Source organism: Mugil cephalus, chromosome 12 (genome assembly GCF_022458985.1).
Source record: "Mugil cephalus isolate CIBA_MC_2020 chromosome 12, CIBA_Mcephalus_1.1, whole genome shotgun sequence".
NCBI classification, from domain to species: domain Eukaryota; kingdom Metazoa; phylum Chordata; class Actinopteri; order Mugiliformes; family Mugilidae; genus Mugil; species Mugil cephalus.
The window spans coordinates 1,917,082-1,942,578 of NC_061781.1; the positions used below are offsets into that span (position 1 = coordinate 1,917,082).

General features: G+C 42.1%; 1 protein-coding gene across 2 annotated transcripts; it reads right to left on the reverse strand.

The window, feature by feature from the left end:
* Positions 1 to 104: 104 nt before the first annotated feature.
* ccdc80 (coiled-coil domain containing 80) lies at positions 105 to 17,953 on the reverse strand. Of its 2 annotated transcripts, none has more exons than XM_047600912.1 (10): positions 16,277 to 17,953; positions 15,999 to 16,196; positions 14,959 to 15,476; positions 14,265 to 14,603; positions 12,667 to 12,823; positions 10,107 to 10,243; positions 9,179 to 9,330; positions 7,596 to 7,699; positions 1,459 to 1,542; positions 105 to 888 (listed from the first exon to the last, which is right to left on the reverse strand). In XM_047600912.1, the coding sequence occupies exons 1-10, from the start codon at positions 16,962 to 16,964 to the stop codon at positions 566 to 568; spliced, it is 2,700 nt and encodes an 899-aa protein (XP_047456868.1). In that variant the 5' UTR covers positions 16,965 to 17,953; the 3' UTR covers positions 105 to 565. The 2 variants fall into 2 exon arrangements, with proteins under 2 accessions (XP_047456868.1, XP_047456867.1); XM_047600911.1 differs by having other exon boundaries at positions 14,959 to 15,494; positions 16,277 to 17,952.
* Between the last annotated feature and the right edge of the window lie 7,544 nt (positions 17,954 to 25,497).

A 25,497-nucleotide genomic window follows, 5' to 3' on the forward strand; every position in this document is an offset into this window, starting at 1 on the left:
ACATTATTAGGCCACTAGGGGGAGATGTAGCAAAACAAAATATACTGCATTAGGAGGCAGGTATTTGTGATTGCATGCACAGCAAGCAATTCAAAGGTCACTCATGATAGTAAACAAATGTTTATTTGTCATAGAGCCAATGGAGTATAAATAAGAACACTGGATAGCAACAGAAACTTTACAAGAAATAATGTGTGTGTGTGTATATATATATATAGCACCTCAAATGCAACACATGTCCAATAAATATCATTTTTAGGCCATTATCTACAAAATAAAGGTCTGTGGTGAAGTTTATAAATGTGTCAGTTTGACCTGGAAGAAAGTAATGATGATGAGAGACACCCTGGAAACTGTATCCTCACCGCACTTTTTAATGAGATCTGGTTAATGAAATGATACCGATACCTGGAGCTGACTATGCTATATAGTGTATATCAAACGAATGGGTAGGTGAAAGCAGTGCTGATGCTTTCACTAAGTGCTACAAAACATTGGAGGAGCTCATTCCATCTGTGACAACTGCCTGGTGGAGGATGGGTAGAGGACCAGCTGCACACACCTGTTAGTAACCATACCCCTGGTGATAGCCGTCCTGGTAACCATGCTCATATCCGTGCTGATGGTAACCATAGCCACCGTACTCGTCTTCAGGGCAGCGCATTCCGAGCGACTGCTGGATGGCCATCTCCTGCCTGCGGAGCTGCATGGAGTCCACCAGATCGTAGATGATAGCCATGGACCACATGGGTGACGGGTACCAGGACTTTACGTTGCCATCCTTTCCCACCAGCAGCATGGAGAAGTACTCTGGGCTCACCTGGAAGTAGTTCCTCATGTCCTTCACAAGACTGCCTGAAATACCTTCTCGCTCCACAGTAGCACTCCCTGGATGGGGGAAGGAGATTCAGGTTGCCAATGAAGCATTTATAACAATTTATTTTCTCAGGCATGCTGTCCTCTGAAGACCTGTTTGACATTTTCCCTATTCATACCGAGTTTAAATGCTAAAAGCAGGAGTCCACTGTCAGCAGCTCTAGATTTAACAGGCCTGTCTCACATTTCTGTTTTCCCACAGAGATTACTGTTTGATCCAAAAGGAAAAAAAGTTCTTGACTGGACAGTATCAGAAGGAAAAGATAAATAACCTCATTTGTTTCTGCGAGGTTGCATGGAGGTGATTCCTGTTAATGCTGAAACACCTGACAAACATCCCACTCACTCCACAGCACACTGCAGCAAATGTTGAGCTCAGTCAGATTTTTGAAATCTTTCTGTAGTTTGCAATAACACTGCAATCTGGGTCAACATTTTATTTTTTTGACTTGTAACATGAGGAACGATGACTGTGAACTGAATGTCACTTTGTAGTTGTAGTGTTAGTGTTCACTAAAAGGAGGCACTATGTGCATAAATGGAGGCTCTGTGTGTGTTGTGTTTTCTCCAGAAACCTCTTACCATTGATCGGATAGAGCTCCAGGACTCCACCCATATCTGGCGACTCAGTGCCAACCAACTTCAGGACAGCAATGTGCCTCAGACCTACGTCACCATGGCAACACACATCAGAGAAAGAGAGAGAGAGAAATATGTTAGACAGAGAACAGCAAGCCTCACAACTAAAACAGTGTGTCTGTAATATGCCGACAACTCTTTTTGATCTGTCCTCCTTTTCTGCTCGTCCAGGCTGATTTTACTCTGGCTGTTTATTATTGGAGCCATTCTGAGCAGTTGTCTCTAGGTGAAGGGAGGAGAACGTGGCGGAGGTCTGGAGAGTCTGACCAAAAAGCTGCTTCCTCTGAAGCGAAAAAAAAAATCCACATTAAACCCAGGAGAGCGCTGGCTTTACTCACTGAGCGCCAAGTCCTCAATACAAGGATCAAAACTCTCAGGCTTTCAGCCCAGTCAGCACGACGGGCCTTTGTCTGTGGCACGTAAACGGAGTGGGGGGGGGTCAGTCCTGGGTGCCAACCAACGCCAAGAGCAACTCATGAGAGGAAAAAAAGTCCTGACAGAACCTGAATTGTGACCTGCTGATACGACTCTACACTCAAAAACATAGTGTAGTAGATAGATGTAATTACCTTTATACTGTATATAAATATGGACAAAGTGTCACCAGATCCTTGAAATGACAAAACTGAAGTTATTTTCCTGGGTGGTACCATCTTGCTAGTTTGCAGACAGAGTCTGCACAGTACGCCCACACTTCCTCTAGATTCTCTCACGTTTTTGTTTAATTAATTCTGCTCTGTGCTCCTCCACCTCCACCATTTACAAGGAAATGTTGGATCATACACTCTACTTATTTTTAAATGTCCAAAAGTATGACACTTGAACATGCATCAACATTATATTAACTCCCTAAAATAAAAGAAACCATCCTTGAAAAAATAAATTGACATTTTAGTGTTTTATTCCAGCCCAAGTCCTGCCCACTAACAAGGAGGAGATGAAGCTTATGACCTTTTCTGCAGCTAGTATCCGGGGGAGCTGTACTTGCTTTGACTTTAGAGGAGCAGTTCCGCGCGTCCATCTTTATACAGTCTATGGTAATTACAGGTGCTGACTGATAAAACATTGCAAGCACACAAACAAACCAATCAAGGCACGCTAGTTCAGAGGTTAAATTACGTTTTTGTTAATGGAGACTGGTGTAAATTGAATTAAATATAATTCCATTTTACCGATATAGCATCATTAACAATACAAATTGCCTGTAGACGCTTTATAAAACCCGGCCTGAAACCCCCAGAGCAAGCACTAATGCAACGGTGGCAAGGAAAAACTCCTTTTTAACAAGAAACCTTGAGGAGAACCCAGCTCATATGGAGGGAAACATCTGGGGGTAGAGTCAGAAAAAGAGAGAGAAGCGAGAGGATAGGATGAACAAGGTAAACATACATCTGACTAAAGCGTGCATGTTGAATCCAATGGTGATACAAGTACAAGATACAGCTGATGTATGCTACAAGGGAAAATGGGTAGAGGGGAGCCAGAATAGTTTGTTTCTGGTGAAAGTACTTCTTTATAGATCTCCAACTTGGATGCGTACTTACCACCATCTACTCTATGTAAAACACTTATCTATAGGCAAGTACCTCACAAAACCCTAACAAATTATTCAAACTGCCCCCTGTAGTTGTTATTTTAAGAGCTGAGCGTTATTATTTGGATCAAAGCCTGCAAATGGTTGCTGTAGCTGCAGAGTTGAAGGGGTTAACATTACTGTTTGATGTTGTGTGTTTATTGCACACTCAATAAAATGCAGCAGTAACTCCAGGCGTGTTCGGGAGCTGAAACAGAGGAGGGCGGTTTGTCACATTGTTTGTTAGTCTTTAAAATCTGAAGAAACTGATTAACTGGGGATTTGCTGGTTTGTTACAAACAGGAAAGATGAAAAGAGAAACTGACCTGCACTAATGACTCAGCTAGCCTATAGTTTACCCAGTTATGATTCTAAATTGGTCCCAATGTTCATTCAATGAAGTGAAGTCCTTCATCTCTTCTTCTAGTAGACCATGCAACTTCTGAAACCCGAAAATAAAATGCATCACCTAATTTTGTGTTACACATTTTATGCCATTACTGTATACTGGACACTTCCTAGCAGGATCCATGGGCAGTAGTGTTTTTAAATCTCCAACCCAAAACTTATAAATACACCTGCAAACTTTCCACTTAAAAACCTTAGGCAGAGTATCCCTTATTAAAAACTGGTACTGTCAAACGTCTCAATGATCGAGGTCATGGAAAATCCCAAAACTGCAAATTACGTCTTGACTCAATCGCAAAAGTTTCATTCAATTAGCTCTTCCATTTCTAAAAGACTGTGGGAAATGGAAAACACCCTCAAGAAACACTTGTCCATGTTTCAGCTTTGTTTTCTCGAGAAACCATTAAATATTTCCATCTAGCTGACTCCTATCCTCATCAAGTTTCAAGATTTTGCATCAAAAAGAGCATTTTAGTCATCCCAGAGGCATCAGGACTGCACGAGTCAAAGTCGAGTCAAAGCAGTGTGAGAGAAAAGTGAAGGTGGAAGAAGAAAGAGTCAGGGAGAGACTTCAGAAATCTTCAATTCACATAAACAACACTGAAGCATGAGAGCTGGACGTGGGGAGAAAGCCCCGATGACAGCATTTGTTTGGTCTTCCTGAGAGCGAAGTCCACCATGGCCTATTTAAGGTTTACATTCATCTCACATAAATCTGTCACACACATCAGGTTGTTGAGATTTGCAGAGTTTAGATAAATGTCTCCTTAAGAGACCTACAGTAAGAGCAGTTAAATAACTGTGGAAAAGTTGAGTAAGTGGCAGCTGAGAAGGCCTTTGCCAGGGAAGGAAAGGAACTTGTTAGCCCCCGAACAGAACTGAGCAGAACAGAACAGGTCTTTGCCAGTTCTGTCATCTGTGATCTCTCCGCACATCCACATGCACATGCATTAACACACATGCACCAACACATGATGATAGAAATATCTGTGTAGATTAACCACAGTGTAATCAGATTCATTCATTCAATATATTAATAAGTGACTAAAATATTTGCAGGCACTGATAGAACACATGTCACATTAAGTTGGAAATATGAGAGACCAAGAGAGGTTTTAATTTATTTCCAACTGTGATTATTCAAATGACCTAGTCTGCAGTTGGAGCTTGTAAAATGTAGACAAACATGAGCACTGAAATAAGAATTCCGGACGGTTTAAGTATTTTAAATTTTATGGTCACGTCAGTAAAAATGTTTTTCTACTTCAGGTGGGTCTTTCCAGGAAGTGGTGCTTTGTTTGTTTCTGTGCTGCAGCAACAGGGAATAGACCCAACCAGAGAGGTATGGAGGACCAACTCTGGCATAATCAAAAATAAATGAATAAATAAAAAAAATACCTATCGATATAAGCCATAACTAAATAAATGTAAAAAATCAAGCACTCATTACCTAAATATATATGCCATAAATAACAATAAATAAATAGCATTTATGGCATATATTCTAAGTATTTATTTATTTAATAATTTATGGAATATATCTGTAAGTGTTTTTTTCATTCATTTATACATACATTTATTTATTTTTAGTTATGGCAGAGTTGGTTCTTCATATGATCATTTTTCACTGAGCACTGATATTGAGGAACTGTAATCACACAAGTAACCTGTGTGTGTATCTCTGTGTGTATGTGTAACTGTAATTACATAAAGTTTGTGTGTGCGTATGTGTGTGACAGCGGAGTGTGCGCATACGCGCGCATGTGTGTTTTGGTGTGTGTATCTATAGCTGTACTGTGGCTCTGGCCTGAAGATCAGAGGTTGCCATGGCAACTTGAGGTGGTTGTCAATGACGACAGAGGCGCGCTGGGCAGAGACAGACAGAAAAAGGGCGATTTTCTCCCTCTGTGCTAGTCTCACATTTGGGCGTCGTAAGGACTTCCTGAAGACTTTGATATGTTATTTGTCTTTCTAGAATAAATATTTTGGACACACGTGCAAGTTTTAAACAGGGGTCCCTTCTGCTTCTCTCAGAAAATCAGTCAATGGAGAGCAGAGAGAGAGATGTGACCACACTCAGAGGCTCACTGCTTTGACGAGCACATTGTGAGGGACAGAACAAGTTTGTCTACAACTGTGGAACAAAATCACGTGTGTAGAGTGTAACTTGGGGCCGGGAGGAGCGTGGAAAGAGAAAAGTTTCAGACAATGTCAGACAACTTCCCCCACTCTGACTGATGATGTCACCCACTGTAGCACGAACATTCTGCGCAATACACACCCATTATAATCTAATCATTTCTCCAAAAATTAACATTGTCACTGGACAAAAACTATAAGACCTATCAAAACGTGGATAAATACACCAATATACAAGACTTGGGTCTACAGTTTAAAGTTTAAACAGTAGTGCCTCATGGTGGTGCCCCATGGCCCTAATTACAAATTATGTCATCTCATTTTCTACTACCACTTATCCTCACTAGGGTCCTGTGGGTTGCTGGAGCCTATCCCAGCTGTCATTGGGCGAGAGGTGGGGTACACCATCTATCGCAGGGCTAACGCAGAGACAACCGTTCACACTCACATTCACACCTAGGGTCAGTTTATATTCACAAACTGACACTGACTGTCAGTGCGTTCACATGCACGTGAATTACTGCCTTAATCGGACTATAACAGGAGAACTTAAGTGCACTTAAGTGCGGAGTTCTCATTGTCCGATTGAGACACCCAGATAATGCGATTAAATCGGACTTCTCAATCGGATAATGCGTGTGTGCATGCTCCACGACCACTGCGCTGGCGTGTGACCCCGGAACAAAAACGTCTAAGAAAGCCGATCGCAGTAGAAGAAGAAGAGAAATGGAGCCGCTAGAAGAACCGTCTGAGGGATAGCGCGGATCTTACCTGCACCAGAAGTAGCGCGAACATTACGTACAAGATTAAAAAATTTACTAATATCCGTCTGGTTGTTGTTTGAAATGCTGGTCTGCCGCATGAATGACTCTAGTTTATTATATCGCGTAATAGGTCAACCCGGAAATCGGGCCGTATTAACGTGGTATTAACCCGCTGAAAAGACACGTATCGCCACCTAGTGTGGAAGAGGAGAACAGTTATTAGATTTTCTTGCGCTGCATGTAAACTGGGACAAGGACTGTAGCCAGAAAGTCGAGTTTTGAGCATAGCTCGATTAAGCTCTGCATGTAAACGCACTGAGTGACGACATGCAAATTCCACACAGAAAAGCACGAGCCGAACTCTGCTGGGAGGCATCAGCGCTAACCACAGAGCGAATGTGCTTACAACACCATTAAATCACCAAAATAAAATATTTTAATTTTGAATCAAAATATTTAGAGATTTCCATTGTTAAAAGGTTAGTAACACAAAGTTATCACACTTTTTAAATGTACCTTGAAGGGATAAATCTGCATGAATTGTGCAAATGTATGTTATTTGAAATGCCACAACACAACCAAATCAATGATAAATATTATCCAGATTATTCTTGTTGAGGCATCTCTGGTTGTAACTCTGCGCAGATAACCTTTATCTTCTTCTTGTTCTTCTTCTACTTCTGCTACGACTTCAGGGCATATAACTGTCATCTGCAGGATAACAAACCTAAGATCCTGCTTACTTCCCACTGCTGCTTGATCACTTCCTGTTTTCCCAAGGTCATAACAACCTTGGACCTCTACTAATGTGTATATTAATTGTGGGTTAAAAAAATAATCTAAAACTTGTTAAAAGAGAATTTGCTCTAATGGTGTCAAGCCGTGTGAATTTATTCAGTTTTGCATGTTGTGTGCAGATGTCATATTGTTTGTAGCACTAATTAAGACCTGTCCTGAGTGAAGTCATTTAATATTCCACAGCTTTAACGACTGCATCACGACTTGCATCTGAAAGAGTTTCATGTACTGTTAACTGTTTGTTTTTCAGTTCTTTGCTGTACTTTCCCAATAACCAACTTTCCTGTCTTGTTTTTCTTCAGCAAAGTGAACATAGTGGAGCTTTTAGCAGCTGAGTTGACCTCAGGAAAGTGAGGTAACAGCTTGCTGAAGTGACTAGTTTATTGGAGGTGACTCACCCAGATTGCAGGCCTGGCTGCTCAGGGCGTAGAGTTGCTGCTGGTAGGCCCACTCCTCATCGCTGGGAGCAGAGATGATGAACAGGCGACGTCTCCAACGGAACCTACAATCACAGAAAATTTTAGCCTGGATTTAAGTGGCACTCTTGGTGCACCAGTGAAAGCTCTTTACCGAAACGAGCAGTGTGTGCTTGTACGGTACATATTCCCATACTATTACTGCCAGAGGGTGACAACCCCGAATTATGGTCAAAAACCTGCCAGATCGTTGCGCTGTGATCTTGAAGCGGAATTCAGGTCTCCATGGCGACAAAAGATGGCCTGTCTGCTTTAGACATCCCATGCAAATATGTTACTGCAGTGATTCAGCCCTGTGGACCGGCGGGGGTTTATGTTACTTTTAATCTCTGTGGAAATAGGCTGCAGCAATCTGCCAAACGCCACTTATAATCACTGCAAATTGTGGTCCAGCTGATTACTGAGCAGAGCAACAGATGTTTAATAGAAGTGGAAACAGGCTGATGGGACCACCCAATTATTCTGACTATTAAACACTCAACAAAGACAATATGAGTGATTGAAGAATGTGCAGTTTGCCTAGCCACACTCAGTTCTTATCAGAATGAGGCACGTTTCAGCCAACGCAGATAAAAAATATATCCCTCTGCATGCAGATGGATAGTTTGTTTTCTTGTAAAAAGAATTAAACTGGGCGCTAACTCTTCTGTCAGTCACCACATTAAGCTCTGCCGCAAACTATTTGATTGGCCCAGCAGATCTTTGCTGGAGTAGAATCAGTTCCAAACAGAAGTCCAGGTGAGCTTCAAGGGTAGCTCCAATGAAGACTGGGTTAATTCTATCTATTTTTCATGCAATCATCTGCTGTTGTGAAACATAGCGGAAATATAATAGTAGAAGAAGAAAGTTTCCCCATAACTGGATTTCTAAGACGAGGAAATGTCGCCACGTCTCCAGCATTAAAACACTTGTTTCAACAACTGACCTGTGGAGTTCTAAACTACATCTGTGGTTGTGGTCTCATCAGTCTTCATGGCCTCCTGCAGTTATCCACTCCTACCTGGATGAGCAATTCTCCAACCTGCCCATGATTCCTCTTGTACTCTCAAACTGTCACATAAGATCATCAGCTATATCTTGTATTATTTGATTCTACATGTTTCCTTTTTTGTCAGAAACCTCCTCTTGGAAACTCCTCAACTAATGTTACCCCACATGGGAATGGATTTATTCCAACCAGAGAGAAACCAGCACACCAAGAGAACATGATTATTAAAGGTTTACACCAGCCCTCTACATCTGATCGGTGCTCTCAGTCTGTTCTGATTGATATGGTTTCATGAGACGTTTTATTCTCATTATTAGAGAAATACTAATGTCCATGTAAACACAGCTATTTTATTCTGATTCTGAATGGACTTTCATCAGTGGTCGACCTCACTGCTGTGTCAGAATTGGAGCTAATCTGTGCAGACACGTTTCAAAATCTCATGAAAATCTTTTGTGCAATAATTTGTTGTCCACATACATTTAGCAATTCCAAAATCTTTACAGGCCAATTCTACCTGGACAGGAAGTTCTCCAAGGACCTGGGCTTGTCCTCTTTCTTGCAGACGACCCCATCTCTCTTCTGCTGCTCCATCTCTCGGATGCGGGATGAGAATGTGTCGACATAGTCGAACACAGCCTTCATGGCAATGGGAACCTCGTAGGATTGCTGACAAAGAAAACACATCGTCAAGAACCAGACCGACTCTCCCAAATGTGGTAAGGCCACAGGGTAAATAACTCATCGTGACTTTGGGGGGAAAAAAGCTGGAAGCAGCACAGAGGATATAAAAAGAGAGTTCTGCTGAATGAAACAATGGTGCAACTGTTTTCAATAAAATGATGATGTGATGTTTTGGAGCATGTCAGTGAATGTGATGTGGCCACATCCAAATCATTCTTTATAAAAACTTCTGGGAAGCAGCTGAAGGAATTAAACATAACAGTCTAAATGCTCAATAACCCAGCTGTACACACACTCTCACACCTTCCTCCTGAAGTTTCCGCACGACTCGTTCTAACTCTTTCACACCTCTCTCCCTCTCCACATGCCATTCACAGACTCCTCTGTCTCTGCCTGTCAGGAGAGGACCGAACACTGGCCTCTTTGATAGATCTGTCCAAAAACAGCCCCAGTGATTTACCCTGGCACACACAGCTGGTGAGCAAATGTCATGTTGCGTGAATTAAAACAGTGTTTTAGTGAAGGCAGTGCCCATGGCCCGGACAGGTCAGTGCACTTTCAAAAGAGGAAGGGAAGACGGAAATGAAGGAGCAGATGTCTGACAATGTGAACATCATTTGGTGCATAAATAAATTTAAATCTGATCAGATGGATTGTGAATATATGAATACAAGTGCCGACAGGCCAACTGCAGAGCCATGAATCAAGCAGGAGAGCAGAAGAGGGTTAGGGTTCTCTGCTTAGAAGGACTGGGTCCTTACCTTGACTCTCATGTCGGTGTCGGTGAGGACCATGTAGAACTCATCGTATGTCATGCTAAACTCTTTCCTGAGCTCTGTGATCAGATCCTGGTTCACCAGGTCCTCCTGACGGAGACCCTTCATAGGCTTATCATTCTCTGGATAGAGGAGAAAACATCTGTCAGGTTCTACTTTTCTACTCATAAATGTTTATAATAAACTGGGGATGTTTTTTTTTTTAGTAAAATGTCTCTTTTGGGAGTAAACGTTTAAAAAAACTGAAATTGTCTGTTATTTAACTGTGAGAAAGTCCCACAGCCGTCACACTCCTTAATGTAACATGATGTACAATTGTTTTCCCATCAAATAAATCATGAGAAGAGTCAAATGTGTTTTTCGTGGCTGCCTTCAAAACAATGTTCCTTTGAAAAATGAGTCTGTTGAGATAGCGAAACGAAGGCTGCGGATTGGAAAAGAGCAGGTCAGGGACAAACTCGACAGAGAGCAGTTTTTGTTCTCTGAGATCTGACATATGCCTAAAAGATTTGCTGTGGCTGGCGGTCATATAGGACAAAGCCTTTAATCAGCACTCCCTCCATACGCCTCTTTCTTTTTTTGGGGTAGTCTGCTGTGTAATGTGAGCAGTTAAATGAGGGAAAATCCCAACACATGTAGGAGACGGCAGACTGAAAACACAGTGAACACAACATGAAGTCACAGTTAATGGAGGGAGGGGACACACTGAAAGAACCAGCTGTTTGTGTACAGTTTGTTCACTTAAATTCATCTCCATAACCTAGAATAAACTGTAGCCCAGACCAAGGCATTCTATAAATATTTTATCATTGAAAGTACAAGAACTTCTTGGTTTTTGTTCCCAAAAATGAGTTATTGTGTGTGTGTATGGATTTACATCCCCACAACATGAGTAATCCTGGTTATACACACACTGACCGTCCAGCCAGTGAGTGAGCGGAACAAAAGTGTAACTGAGCCCTGTCTGCGGGCGGGGGTGGTCGACGTCACCTTGGCTCTTTTTTCCCAGCATTCCTTCTGGATAAAACCTTTGCTGTCGTGTGGAGTGACGGACTCATAAACTTTTACAAAGTGGCTTAGCGTGTCTCGATGTTTAACACCCGCTGACCAAAGGTGCGGGACGGCCCACAAAGAGATGACGCAGCACAGCTCCTAAAAACATCAGCGGTTTTGTTGCTTTTCAACCAGTAGTTTAATGAGAGGGAGTTTCTCCACAGCTGTCATAATTATATTATGAGTGTGTGTGATGAATAAAGCATCGCCAGCTCACACAAATCAGCTGTGGAGGAGATAGATTTACCCCCTTGTTTGGGATGATGCGCAGGGAAGGTATGCACTCTGGCTGGGCCCCCTCTCTCCCTGCTCTCAGGCACGTGGTAGAGAGCGTGGTTCTCTTAGCTCTTAGTAACATACCACAGATGTATTTATGAAATTAGTGTTTACTGTTTATCTATCTAGCTATCCACTGACAGAGTAAACTCCACAGTATCACAGTGGTCACTGCAGTGAGAGAACTCAAGCTGAGGTCCTAGGAGTCAGAAGTCAGCTCTGGTTATTGTCACCTGGACAGACGGTCCTGTGGCTTTGGCAGAGTCAGAGAACATTCTGATCCCTGCAGAAAACATCCAGTTTGACACGATGCAAGGAAGAGAAAACAAGGATGAAACGTGGCACAGTGACACCTCTCTAACCCTAACCCTGTCACACAGCATTATTTCTCCTGAACTTTCTGCAGCCACATTTATATAGTGTACAACAATTATATTTTAGAAATAAAATTTCTAAAGTATTTAGAAACGGGGCGAATTGCTAGCATTCTGCTTCTAATTTTATAGAATGTCAGTATACTTGACACTGGTTTCAGAGAAGGGTTCAGGTTGTAGTTAAGAGTTTACTAAAACTGGAGTACTATTGATGGAAGGAAAGGGGTCTTGTAGTATGTTGGTCGTTAGCAGTACCCAAAAAACAAAGGCACTACTCTACCCACTTAGTCATTTAGAACTGTAGCAGTTACTTGTATGAGTGGCTGAACGTCTTCCAACATCATCATCTAAAAACTCTTTGATTTTTTTTTGGAAATATCATGACCTGGATGATTGAGAACCCTCACAGCATGGTATATGTGCAAAGAAAATTAAGACCATCTAGGATTTTATCTGAATAAAATCCTCTATTCCTTGTCAGTATTGGGTCATGTGACTTTCAGATGGTCACCACCCACAAATATTCTGAAATAAAAACCTAATCTCCCCACCAGCAATTTCTAACTAAAAGCCACCTAGATTAGTGCTAAAACATCTTCAAGAAGCCTCAGACAAGTTCAGATGCAGCTGCAGGAAATTGCATGTGGATATTAATGACGTTCAGATGTCTGGAAAACATTTACTGTGAATTCAGATCATTACAAACAACTATTTAGTATTGACTCAACATCTTCAATGTGGTTAGCGAAAGCATTTGTAGATGCCTGCAAGAAAAACTTACTGGTGTAAAAAAACAAACATAGACTTATTCCTGTTTGAGGACTGCTTCTGTGACACCTTACCTATCTGGTAGTGGTCAATTTTCATGGTGGAGTTGGCCAAGGAACCAAAGATGGTGATAATAGAGACTTTCCTAATGGCCATCTCACACACAGACTCCAGGTACTCGTCCCTCTGCTGCACATACATACTGTTCTCCTCACTGGGGGACGTAATCAGCTGGAGGGAGGGAAAGGTAGGGAGGAGGAGAGGGAGGTTAGTGTGTTGTGTATATGCCATGAAACACACACAGACATCCACAAGTGCTTCAGAAGCGGTGTTTACATTAACCTGCAAGCAGAGGATGGGGCATATTTTCCCAGCCTGCCCACGCCACTGCTGTGATAAGAACCCATACTGGCTAAAAAACAGAGACACACAGTCTGCGAGCATGCAGCTGTGCAGCCTGTCGAATAGCTGGAGGATGGATGTAGTGCATAACATTTAACTCCGCATTTTAGAGAATAAAAGGGGAGAGTGAGTGCATCATCCCAGAGCACTGAGGTACTTAACGCTTGGTTAACCAAATAATAGGAATCAGAAACACATTACTTATCCAGTTGAGATTTGTTTTTGTTTTTTTTGGTTCTGCTCTCAGCTCTCAAAACTCAGAAACAATAATGCAGATCTGCGTCATATTTCCAAGGAATGATTCCGGTTGTTCAAATTGAGGACACACTTCACTGTAAGTATTTACAACTGTGGAATACAATGTGTTCAGCAGACATTTCTGTTGGATCACTGATCAATATGTCTTTTTTTTCTAGTCTTTTATTTATTTCCCTTGCAGTCAAACTGAAATATCACAACTTGCAACTTGCTCTTACTCAATTTGGAGGTTTTCCTTCAGGTTCCGCTCTGGGAACCCTTTTATTCCTTCGACATATCCAGTATATTTACTGTATATTTCTTGAATTAGTATTTCCTCTTTAAAGTTTATCTTGAAACAGTCACCTGATGCCGGATGTTGCTCTAACTTTATCTGGTGTTCCTCAGGGTTCTGTTCTGGGAATCCTTCTATTCCTCAGACACATTCAGCATTTGTTTGATTTTTTATTTCCTGTCTCATTATTTCCTCATCAGAGTTTATATTCAGGTTAATTTGAGACAACTGTCTTCTGATTAAGATCAGTATCATCTTGAGTCGCCTTTCTCTCAGCTGATTCTCAGTTCTGTGTTTTGCACTGCAGTTAATCACGAGGTTCATCCACGAACTCCTTTCCAGACAACAAATCAGTGTCAATGGAACACTTAAAGTCCTGACCAATATAATGCTGCAATAAAAGCTTAAAATGTTTGCTTTCTTATTGAATTCGATGAGAAGATTGATACCACTTTCATCTGTCTGTTAGCCAAGCTGGTCAGGACTGGAAGCAGGTGGAAACTCTTATAATAAAGCCAAAGCTAAACCTAAAGCTCAATAATAAACATGTCATATCTCATCTACCTGATCTGTTACTGGCTAGACCAACTGACTGGCATCTATGCCTGTTCAGATACATATAATAAGTTACTAAGTTAACTTTTGGACATATTTTGTTCCCTTCAGACACAAATGACAATGAGGCTTTATCTGTGTGTTTCTCTCTGGCCCAAGGTTTAAGGAGAAATAGTTATTTACCAGCAGTCGCCTCCGGTTCTCAAAGTAATCCAGGAAGGATGCCAGGGAGCCTTTCGGGGGGGGTGTCGGCTTCTTTGTGGGTTTCGGGAAGTCCTCTTTCTCTGGGTACTTTGACATCTTCTTTCCATTCTTCTTTCCCCCGATCTTTCCATCCTTCCCTGTTTTTCCTCCTCTCCTGTCCTGCTTCTTGGCGGCCTTGTCATTCTTCTTCCTCTTCTTGTCATGCTTGCCTTTGGCCTTCTTGGTTGGACTGACATCAGTGAAGGCCTCTGTATCCTCAGGGTTGCTCGCCGTTGGCTTGCTAGGTTCGTACCTGTCCTCGTACTCATTGGTCAGCACCTGTACACACGAGACAGGATGTGCTGTTTTACATTCAAGCTTCAAAAACGAGTCTTCAAAGAGTCTTCCTGGAGAAAACTTTGCCTGATAAATGTGACACATCAACAAGAGGCCTTACTTCAATGTGAAAGGCCCCTTCTATTATGAAGCAAGTAATGAATAAAGAATGATAAAAGAAAGCATTTAAACTAATTTTCTGGTACCAGAAAGTTTCATTGACACACAAGCTGAAAAAAAGACCAATAATCACCAGGAAGTGTGTTCCATTTTGAGCCCTAGGGTGACATTACTTAGTATCTTTGTCATTTATTTTCCCCAAACTAATGTTTACATATAAATATTTTCTCTGAGTCACCTTCTCTCCTCCATTTTTCCTCTTGCTGGTTTTGGTCTTAGAGGGTTTCTGCGTGGCAGGGACCAGCTTACGGCCGTGCGGATCTCTGCCGTCCTTGTCAGTGCGGTTATCTCCAGTCGGTGTGGTCTTAGCCGGGTGCCGCTCTCGCTCTCTGCGACTGTAGTAGTTGGGATCAGTGGTAGTTCTGGGGGCTGGGAGCAACACAGCTGTGGTGTGGCCTCTGGTTGGTCTCTGGGTGGTGGTGGTCGTGGTGGTGGTCGTGGTGGTGGCGGCGGTAGTCGCGATGGTGGTGGTGGGTCTTTTCGTTGTGGTGGTGGTTCTTCTGGTGGTGGTAGTGGTGGGTTTGGTTGTTGTTGTTGTAGCTTTTGTTGTGGTTGTTGTTGCTCGGGTTGTGGTTGTCGTGGGTCTGGTCGTTGTGGTGGTTGTAGTCGTTGTGGCTGGTTGGGTAGTAGTTGTGGTGGTGGTGGTGGTGGTTGTCTGCGGAGGCTTTCTCAAGATCTTCTTTACAGGTTTTCTCTCTACAGGCATGTCAGGAACTGATCAATAAACACAGACAAAAATCATAACTTTCTATTCAAAACCTCACAAAGCTTTGCAACAGTTTATTGATTCCTGATCCAAATCACATCACTTTCTACATGGGATCAGATCTCAGCTCACAAAACTGATACCCCCTTGCTTTTAGCTTCATTCAGACATGCAGAGAGTTTTATTTCTCCTATAAGGGTTGCCTCTGAGATTTCTGAAGGTTTGAGATATGAGTTGGTTTGAGCTGCTCACAACATTTGATAAATTAGTTTTACATTTTTCAATACCGACCTCTCTTGCCAGGAAACAAGTCTCCTTAAACATGGATAATCAGCAGATACATTTCTGTAATATCTGATCAATTTTAATTTCTAATTATCTTGAACTATTTTTCTTTATACTTGTGGTTCTCAAGGGTGTTTTGTGCGTAACTGAGCTTCTGTGACCATGTGATTTCCCTTGCGGATGAATAAAGTCTAAGCAAGAGAACATATCTGTGTGCCTTGACTCACCTGTCAGTGTGCCCTCCTCTACCTGACCTTCCACACCTGCCCCTTTACACTTCTGGACGAATCCTTTCTGGCGAAGCTTCTCCAGCTTCCTCATGGGTGATTGGTCGATGACCTCGTACATGGCCTCCAGCCTCACTGGGTAGGGGTACCTCTCCTCCACCTGCAGGGTCTTCTTCAGCAGCACCATTCCAAACTTACCTGTGGGTCAACATTTGCAGTCAGGTCAAGACATGAACAGTGCCAAATATTGAGCTTTGTTATGATGCCTCATTACTCACCTTTCTCCAGCTTGAGAAAGCTCATGAGTCTGGGGATAAGAGCGGTATCCAGGGGCTCCTCCATCACCTTCCCCTCTGTGGTGATCCTTCTGACCTTGCCCCCCATCTCTCCTTCCTGGTGGAACATGACAATCTGGTGGACGTGTCTCTCTGCCAGCTCACAGTAGACATCAGGTTTCAGGAGAGACATCATCAGGCGGTAGTAGCCGTCTGAGTCATGGGGTGCAGAGATCACCAGCACCCGGTTCTTCCCTGCAAAACTGGCCAACAGATTTGGAGACCCTGTGCTGCTGGGCATCCTGGCAACCCTGGCCCTCGCTCCTGGAGTGCCCTCATCTTGAAGCATACCTGCCTGACGAGGTAGGCCAATCTGTCCGGCTGCCCCTCTGCTCTGCATCAGACTTTGACCTCTTGCTCTTTTGCCCTGTGTCGCCCCAGTCCTGGCACGAACTGGAATGCCCTCATCGGCCTGCACATCCTCTCCCTTCGTGGAGCTGTGCACCGAGATTGCCGAACCATATCCAGGGCGCAGACGCCCGATCAGTCGCTCTTTCTCCGCTCCGACCAGCTGGCCGCGTCCCTGCCTGGTGCGTCGGTGCAACTGCACCCGCTTGAGGTGAGTCTGTTTGTCAGCCTGAGTCCAGGTTAGCAAGTATATGAGAGCTAAACTCAGAACTAATCCCCTCATTCTGCTGAGATGTCAAAAATAAAATAAAGTAGACTGAACAATCGCTCCGGGAAAGATAAAGATCCAGTGGTGGAGCCTCGATCCTGTCGCGTCTTTAGTGCATTTGGGTTCGTTTAAATCAATTAATTCCAGATGAAGATGTACAGTGCGCAGGAGCGGCAGAACAGTCAACCAGTGGTAACTTTCAGAGCATGCCTTCTGCTGAGGAAAGACACTTCTCTGTCTGCTCTTTGTTTGACAGAAGAGCCGAGTAAGACAGTGCGCAAAACGCTTATATCAACTTCATCTCAATAACACATCCGTTTTCAAGCTGCCTATAATAACAGGAGATTAGGAGTATAGATCATCTCTGCTGCACAAACAACCAAAGGTGGACTTAAATAATCCCTCAGCACCGGATAAAATGAATGAAGACCCCGTCACATCTCCAAAAAATAATGAAACACGGCTTGTTTGGTTCCTAATAACTTAATAACTCCCCATCCGCTTAATCCTCAGGCATTGTTTATTCCCAGCAAACCGTGAGGTGATCCTCTGGGGAAGGAACCTTGGATAAAATGCAAGAAGCGTCGCTGGAAACCGGAGACCGGACAGAAAAAACGTGTCTCTCCCCAGGTTTCCCCTCGTTGGCAAATCTGCGCTTTGGAGAGTTTCCCAGAAGTGTCCACACTAAAAAACCTCAGCCTCCGGACTCTTGGCGACGCAATGTCAGGACCTGCCCCGGGACTGGCGGTCTCCACTTCACTATGCAACACCCACTTTTTTTTTCTTTTTCTTTTTTTCCTAACTAGAAATATCTGTCTGCGAGTTTTTTAAGTTGCGCGGAAGTAAGGAGCAGCTGACTAAAATCCAAAGTATGTCTAAGTTCAACATAATTTTGCTCCCCCGCTGGGAAGAAGACTACCGGGAAGAGAACTGACCATAGTCAGACTCAGTGTCAAGTTCCTCCCTTAGAGCCAACGCAGGAACGCCCCCTAAATCCAACATGGTGTTCTAAGAGTGGACATGTTTTTTTCTCCTGCGCCTTATTTTGGTGTGCAGAAAGAAGAGTTAAGAGGAGGAAATGCGGGACTGGAGTATATTTAAACTTACAGGCTGATGATCATTAAATAAATGATGTTGGGGCAGGATGACATAATTACAATGACCGTGTTTGTTCTTTTATGATGGTTCTTTTAGGCAGAATCTTTTTTTCCCCCATTTCCTCTATGAAAGTCTTGTAATTAAGGCCTGGGTAAAGGGAAGCATACCGCCAAGTCTGAGCCACATCCACTCTCAGTACAAAGGCCTCAGCATGTGGCAGCTGTTTCTTTAAAATGGAATCCCACACATCTCTGCCCCCAGCTATATATTATTATTCTTGATGTCAGTTTTATGACTTGTTATCATCTTTATCTCACCCTTTTTATATTTATGATCCTGCCTAAGGGGACCATGAAAAAAAACTGGGCATCAACAGCTGATGGACACAGTGATGGACTCAAAGACACACTGCAACTGCAAGGCCAGCGGGGGTGCAGACTGGGATGACATCTCTCAAAGTGCAACTGGGAGCTGCAAATAAAAGACCTTCCTGGTCAGCCATGGGTTAAGTAATGCTAAAAATAACACCGGAACATCTCACATCCTCTATACAGTTTGATAACATTTGGCAGGGACAAATATCATCCAGATACTTTCTTCTTTTTCCTGTGCCTCCAAACCTCTCATCTGCTACTCAGTTTGTATTTGAGTCACATGTATGTCCCTGAGACAGTAATATTACCACTGAATAGATATTATTTTAAGGCAGCATGAGGGCCTCGAGCATCCTGTGTCCCTCCTGATGTCAGCAGATAAGAACAGCTGCAGGGCAGAGCATTGCTGCCCATGTGAATTCAGTGTGTTGGGGTTAAAAGAGACAGTCTGTGCTCAGCTGTAAAAAAAAAAAAAGTTTGCATGTGTCCTGATCTGAATTACAAAACCTACAGCTACCCTGCAATCATTCCATGAAGTCAGAATAGTGTTCTGGCCGTGACATGGTCGAGTTCACTTAGAGCCAGAGCGCAAATCATTCCTATAACTGTCAGAGTGAAACGTGTATTTTACTTCCATCCAGATGGTTTCATTGCTATAAACCTTTATTGAATTCAGGCAAACCATTAAAAATCATAGAAGCAGCAGCGGGACACAAATTTTGCACAAAAGTACATCTACAGTGTTTTGAGCATGAGGGATGTCGATGTATAGGCCATAGCAGAGGTTTATGATGCACTTAAAACACATGCTACATGTGGTGTTCATGTGTGCAACTGATACTGACCCACTGACCCATGCAGCATGCAGACAGCTGGATAAACAATGAGCTTTCACTTATTTTCTTTTAACATTTACAGTGTGATATCAGAGCAATATCGGGGAGATACTCATCTGTCTTCTCCATGTTGAAGGATTTACATCCCATTCTAGTTTTTGAAACTCTAGGATTCCTCCCACCTCCAAAGACATGCTTGTTAGGTTAATTGGGGATTCTAAATTGCCCATAGGTGTTGGTGTGGGAGTGAGCTGGAGTGCGAATGGTTGTTTGTCTATGCGTCCAGGGTGTACCCCACCTCTCACCCAATGACAGCTGCGATACGCTCCAGCAACTTTAGTGAGGATAAGCGGTAGTAGAAGATCAGATAAGGAACCACATGCCTTCACTTTGAGAGTGAAGCAATCTATTGGGGTAATGGGGTACTATGAGCTTACGATAAGATGGAGCTAGGTCTTTGACAGCCTTCTATGTCAGAAGAATTTTAAATTCTGTTCTGGGTTTTACAGTGGCCTAGTGAAAAGAAGTTAAAAGAAGTTACTACAGTAATACAGTAGAAACTATGATAAATATGGTACAGATTCAAAAGCTGAGTGTAAATATGGTGCACAAATAAAATGGAGATAGCTGCAAAAAAAAAAAAAAAAACTCATATCCTATAGTAAACTACCAACAGAAGCTTTCAGAAACTGTAATTTGATTAGCATCTACACCAACCAGCCACAACATTAAAACCACTGACAGGAGAACTAAATAACATTGACCATCTTGTGACAGTTAAGTGTTCTGCTGAGAAACTTTTGGACCTGACATTCATTCATATGGATGTTACTTAGACATGTAGCACCCACCTAGACCAGACCAAACCAGACCAGACCAGACCAGACCAGACACCCCCATCCTACATAGCCATGACACTCCTTGATGGCAGCAGCCATCCCCAGCAGGATGCAGCCTCATACAGACACAGATACACAAAGACTTTAGGAAGAACTAAAAAAAAAAAAATAAGAACAGTACAAGGTGTTGACCTGGCCTCCAAATTCACCAAACTGATCTGTGAGTTGATCCACAGAGGCCTCTCCCTTTAACCCATAGGATCCAAAGGCCCACATTAACAACATTCTGTTACCAGACACCGCAGGACACCCTCAGAAGACCCATGTCCATTCTCTGATGAGTCACAACTGTTTTGGAGGCACAAGGGAGACCTACACAATGTTAGGAAGGTGGTCATAATGTTATGCCTGACCGGTGAACTGGTTCTCCATATTCCCATACATTTCACATCAGAGAGGCTTTTTTTTTTTTTTTTTTTTTTGTCTAGCACCACCCTTCTCTCATTTTCACAACGTCCAACATCCCACACACAAAGACCATCTCCATTTACTTCGCAACTGTTCTGTTCAAAGGCTTCCTCGGGGCCTGTAACACATCTGAAACTTCCCTGACACCTTTCTCACATTTAGAGATCAAAAAGTCACCATGGTGGAGGAGTGTGGATGAACGACGGACTGATGCTTCTGCAATTTTAAAGTAGTCGGGATTTGGCAGATGTTTGGAGTTTTACATGTAACACAAAGATCACTTTGGATTTTAGTCAGGTTGTAACATGTTGGAAACTCCACTGGCATTTTGAGGTCTTTCTTAGATTCAAAGATCAGAAGTTTCTGATAATTCCCATATGTCACATCTGGAGTTTCACCTTAATCTACGTCAGCCTAAGATATCTATTCATCAGTGATCAGAAGAAACCTGCTCAGCAGCAGTTCATGTCAGTGTCAGAGCTGACTTGGAGCTGCTGTCTCACTCCACGGCAACATCCTGACCCTAATGCATTTCTGTTGACGCAGCACATCTAGTTCTGCGGTGGCATTCACAAAACACAATGACCTTTGACCTTTCCTGTTGACCTTTAAACTCCTCTTCTATTTAATCAGCCCACTGGCAGGTCAGTGTGATAGAACATCCTGTGTTACACATATACACACATGACAAATGGCTACACACAGACAGATTCTCCAGGTGTCCATGATGGAATCAACGTGTACAGAGAGCAGCATTAACAAACCATTAAAGCCAGATTTATGTATCTGCATCTGATCGATGCTGTAACCTGACATGCACCTCCCACGAAATGTAGCTACACATCACAGTGGCTCAGACCGCAAAAACTGTGACTGCTCCTCGCCCACGTGTCTCAGTGATCGGACAAGTGCAGAATATCGTCCTGCTGCCTCCTACACACCATCTACTCAGACGTCTTGATTTTAGCAGAACAGTTGCTTAACATTTATTAGCTCCACTTTGACATGCAACACAGCTGGCTGACTGCCAACTAAAATTTTAGTGGCAAAAGTAGAAGAACAGAAATGCTTACAACACCAGGCCACTCGTGTTAGCTCTGACCTGGACTCTGACTCTGCATAGAGGTGTTGCAGAAGGATCAACCATGATTGAAAATAGAAAACAATCTCTGACTCTCCCTGGTTTCAGCTTTGAGCATCAACACATTTTTTTTTTTTTTTTAGGTATTTACTAGAAATTAATACTGAAAGTACTTTAGTGTAACAAGTCAAAAAAAGCCTTCGCAATGAAACCAGGAAGTAGCCTAAATGTGGAATTTAGGTCAATCAGTGAAAAACACTTAAGACTTAAAGTGTAAAATGTCATGAAAAAGTACAGAAAGAGAAGTTTTTGATAGAGAGCTACAAAATCATTGAATCATACGGTTTGATATAAATCAAATAATGTCTGTATTCTCCTTTAGTTCACTTTCTGGTTTCATTTTTCACAAATTGAAGGACAAATGATAAATTTACTTGTTTTGAATTGTTAAGTTTTTTACTTTTTAAACTGAGAATCAAACAAACTCGTTTTATTTTATTCTAGAGTCTTAAATCAAACTTGAAATACCAAAAAGTACATTGACCCTTAAAGAATAGGGCCAACATAGGTCTTTTTCCTACTACAGATGCTCAATAAGGATTAAGATTTGGAGAATCTGGAGGCCAAGTCAATACCTTGAACTCAAACCCTGGATGACTGATGAAGGCCACGAGCCCAAATGCTTCACCTAATAAAGTTGTTCCTAGTATTATTAAGTATTTCTGGCATATTGACCTTTTCCACTATGTCTTTTCCTCATTCATGAACCTTGGATTTGGAAGACATCACATCAGAAATACACTTATTTTTACTATTTTTACTTTACTTTACTTTACTTTTTGGGCTTTGAGGAGCATTCGTGTTATCCTCGGGGAGGCCAGGCCTCAAGGTCTATCATCACACTGCCTCCACCAGCGCAGCTTTGTCATCCTGCTGCTGTCTCTTGTCCAAGATAATCAAAATCATTCAGTCGCTGGTTTTATTTGACGGGGAAACAGAAAACCACCTGACTAGACAATGTACAGGGATTGATACAAGCCAGACACCAACTTTAGGATCGACCAATGCATAGTTATCTCTTCTTTTAAACTCATACTTGTATATTTAATCTCATGCAGTCACTGTCTGACTCTACTCAAATGTTTTTTTCACGGTTGCATCTTCTTTTTAACTTATACTGCTACCATCTTTTTTTCCCACCTCAGAGGAATTTCACACATGAAAACACGGAGCAGATGTGAAAATAACACTTGTGTTGCGTGCACATGTGTGAGACTGTGCGTGTGCATGTGCATGCATGCGTTGCTCATGGGTGTGGAGCTTAATCCCAAACACAAGTGTTTTTGCTGAGAGCAGAGACCCCATCCACCCCTGTCATGCACACCTTGTGCAAACAGCAGACAATGAGAAGGCGGTTTTGTTGTGTTTCCGTCGTAGATTAAAAACCAAAAAAAACTTGTGTGTCATAAAGGGAAAGACAGATAGAAACAGAACGAGATTTCAGATGATTATGAATGAGCACAGTCATGGGGTTTCTGTAGCTTTATTGTGAGAACCAATTTGACAAATTTTGGCTTTGTAAAGAAAACTAACTAACTTGTTCATTTGTATTGTCCTTGTATTGATGATATCTCCTTGCCTCTTCTCTTCATATTTACACAATTAAACTGACTTTAAGTTGTCCAGTTAGAGAGCATTAAATTGGGAAAGAAAAGGCATTTTGACGATAAACTTCTCCAGCATGTAAAAATATTGTCTGCACACACAATATGCATCAATCTTTTATTTTTATTTCTATGTTTTGTTATCTCCTGTGCGTGCTGTTCCTTAAACTGTCCGCTGCTGCAACCCTGTGGGATACATAAAGGATTATTTTATCTTAAATTAATTTTCACTTCCCTAGAGGATCTTTGTCACACTCTAAAAAAAAGCACTTAGCTACTTGACATGGCAACAGCACAGCCATTGACAAGCATGAATAGATTTCTCAGTGAAGTTTGCTCAGTTAAGTAGCCTCTAAGTGTGTTAACCTGTGCGTATATTTGAATGATTACGCTTGTGTATAAACCAGGCCTGGACCCATGACCTCCATTTTCCTGGGTGCTGCACCATGGGGGTGAGGCCATTCATCAAATCAATGGGGAGCCTTTCACAGAGGTCAAGGCATCACAGAGGGGCCTGTGGTGTGGGAGGACAGACCATGAGTCAATCCCCACATGGCTGCTGCTTCTCATCTAATCCCAGCTAATGACCCTAACATGTGAGGTTTGTCAGATGCTGCTTGTTCTGTTTACTCAGAGCAGATTTATCGCAGAAATGTCTCATTTAAGGGTGAACCTGAGGCTTAAACATCAGAGGAGGAGATTTATCTTTGGGGCTGACTGAACAGTAACAGTTACACATTGTTCAGGTATACGTTAAAGGTACTTAATCTGATTGTTGGCCCCTATGAGGCCGTGATGAACACATGAACATGGATTACGACTAAACTGAAAGTAAACCCAACTACACGTAACCTGAAAGTCTAAAGTGAGCTGTGAAATGACTTAAATGTAACTAATGAGGTGAGAGAGGTGAGATTAGGTGCCAGATGATGACTGTGCTTTATGTGTTTCACTTGCTTTGATTAAATCAGTATTTATGTCCTCGGGTTGTTCCTAGTCATGTTGCTGCTAAGTTGGGTCCAATTATATTTCACTGACCTCTTTATAATAGAACACACTTCCATCGAAATCTTCTATGTCAAAGATGCCTTGCTGCTCGGTCCCAAACAGAGACCTTGCTTTAACATGTGTCCTGGGTAGTTCAATCAAAAGTTCAGGGTTTAAGTACCTGTGTTCACAGGTGTCTTTAAAATGCATCTCCTCATGCAGCCTCATTCAGCACTTGAGATCACAATGCCCAGGGCAGATGTTAATGCGAGGACTGAACAAAGCCAATGAATTTAAATACAATCAATTGCCTTATATTTAATCTTTTTTCTGTCATGCAATGTAAACAACAATGCAAATATATTCAGGTATTAAGCTGAGTGCCGAGAACAAATATAAAAATAGTAATTACATTCAATGGTTGGGATTTGGTCTTAGATAAAAACCCAGATTTCACAAGATGTATAGGTTGAATAACTTGCTCATCTCCAGTCATTTAATCCGTCACCTATGACATTTTACTGTGTTTGCAGGTGCAACAAGCCTTTTCACTTTCCGTCTTTACTTTGGGATTTAATGACACACGTCAACATTTTTTCATGATTTGTAATTTTGGCTTGACTTGGACACATAAAACTGATCATTCTGCCAATAGACTTGATGTTGTCTTATGTCATGAAACTTGCTTTTCCTGGACTATTTCAAACAGTTGCTTGATGGAGCAATATTTTTTCTTTTATCTTTTATATGTATATATATATTATTTAGTTTATGTAATTTAATAATTTTCTGCAGTGTACGTAACTCTGGATGCACATGACAAACATGAACGTTTAATTTACTAAAAGTATTCATAGAGATACAGATGTATTGATGAAAGTCTTCTCAGAGGTGGATGATTCAGTCTTTATAATGGTACTAGTGGGTTTGGGGAGTGCAGGGAACAGATAAGTTGTGTCTGTTCACCCATTTTTGAGAAGTGACTCCACAGACTGGATCATGATCCTGCTGCACGCTAAGCTAATTCTGTACATAAATATTGTCAAGTTTTAGAAAAACATATTTCCCTGAGGAATGTTGTGTAAAAGCCATTTGAGTTAATCAAATCTTGTAGTTTAACAACCAACAAATGATTCTGTTCCCCAGGTCAGTGTTTTATACTGCAGAGTGTCTAGAGGGAAACACTTTGAGCGATGCGGGT

Excerpts from the sequence above, each read along its gene's own strand:
- ccdc80 (XM_047600911.1), bottom strand. The coding sequence starts at position 16,964 with ATGAGGGGATTAGTTCTGAGTTTAGCTCTCATATACTTGCTAACCTGG. Across the intron at positions 9,331-10,106 it reads ACACCGACATGAGAGTCAAG|CAATCCTACGAGGTTCCCAT; the intron begins GTAAGGACCCAG and ends TTTCTTTGTCAG. Across the intron at positions 1,543-7,595 it reads CAGCCAGGCCTGCAATCTGG|GTCTGAGGCACATTGCTGTC; the intron begins GTGAGTCACCTC and ends ATGGTGACGTAG.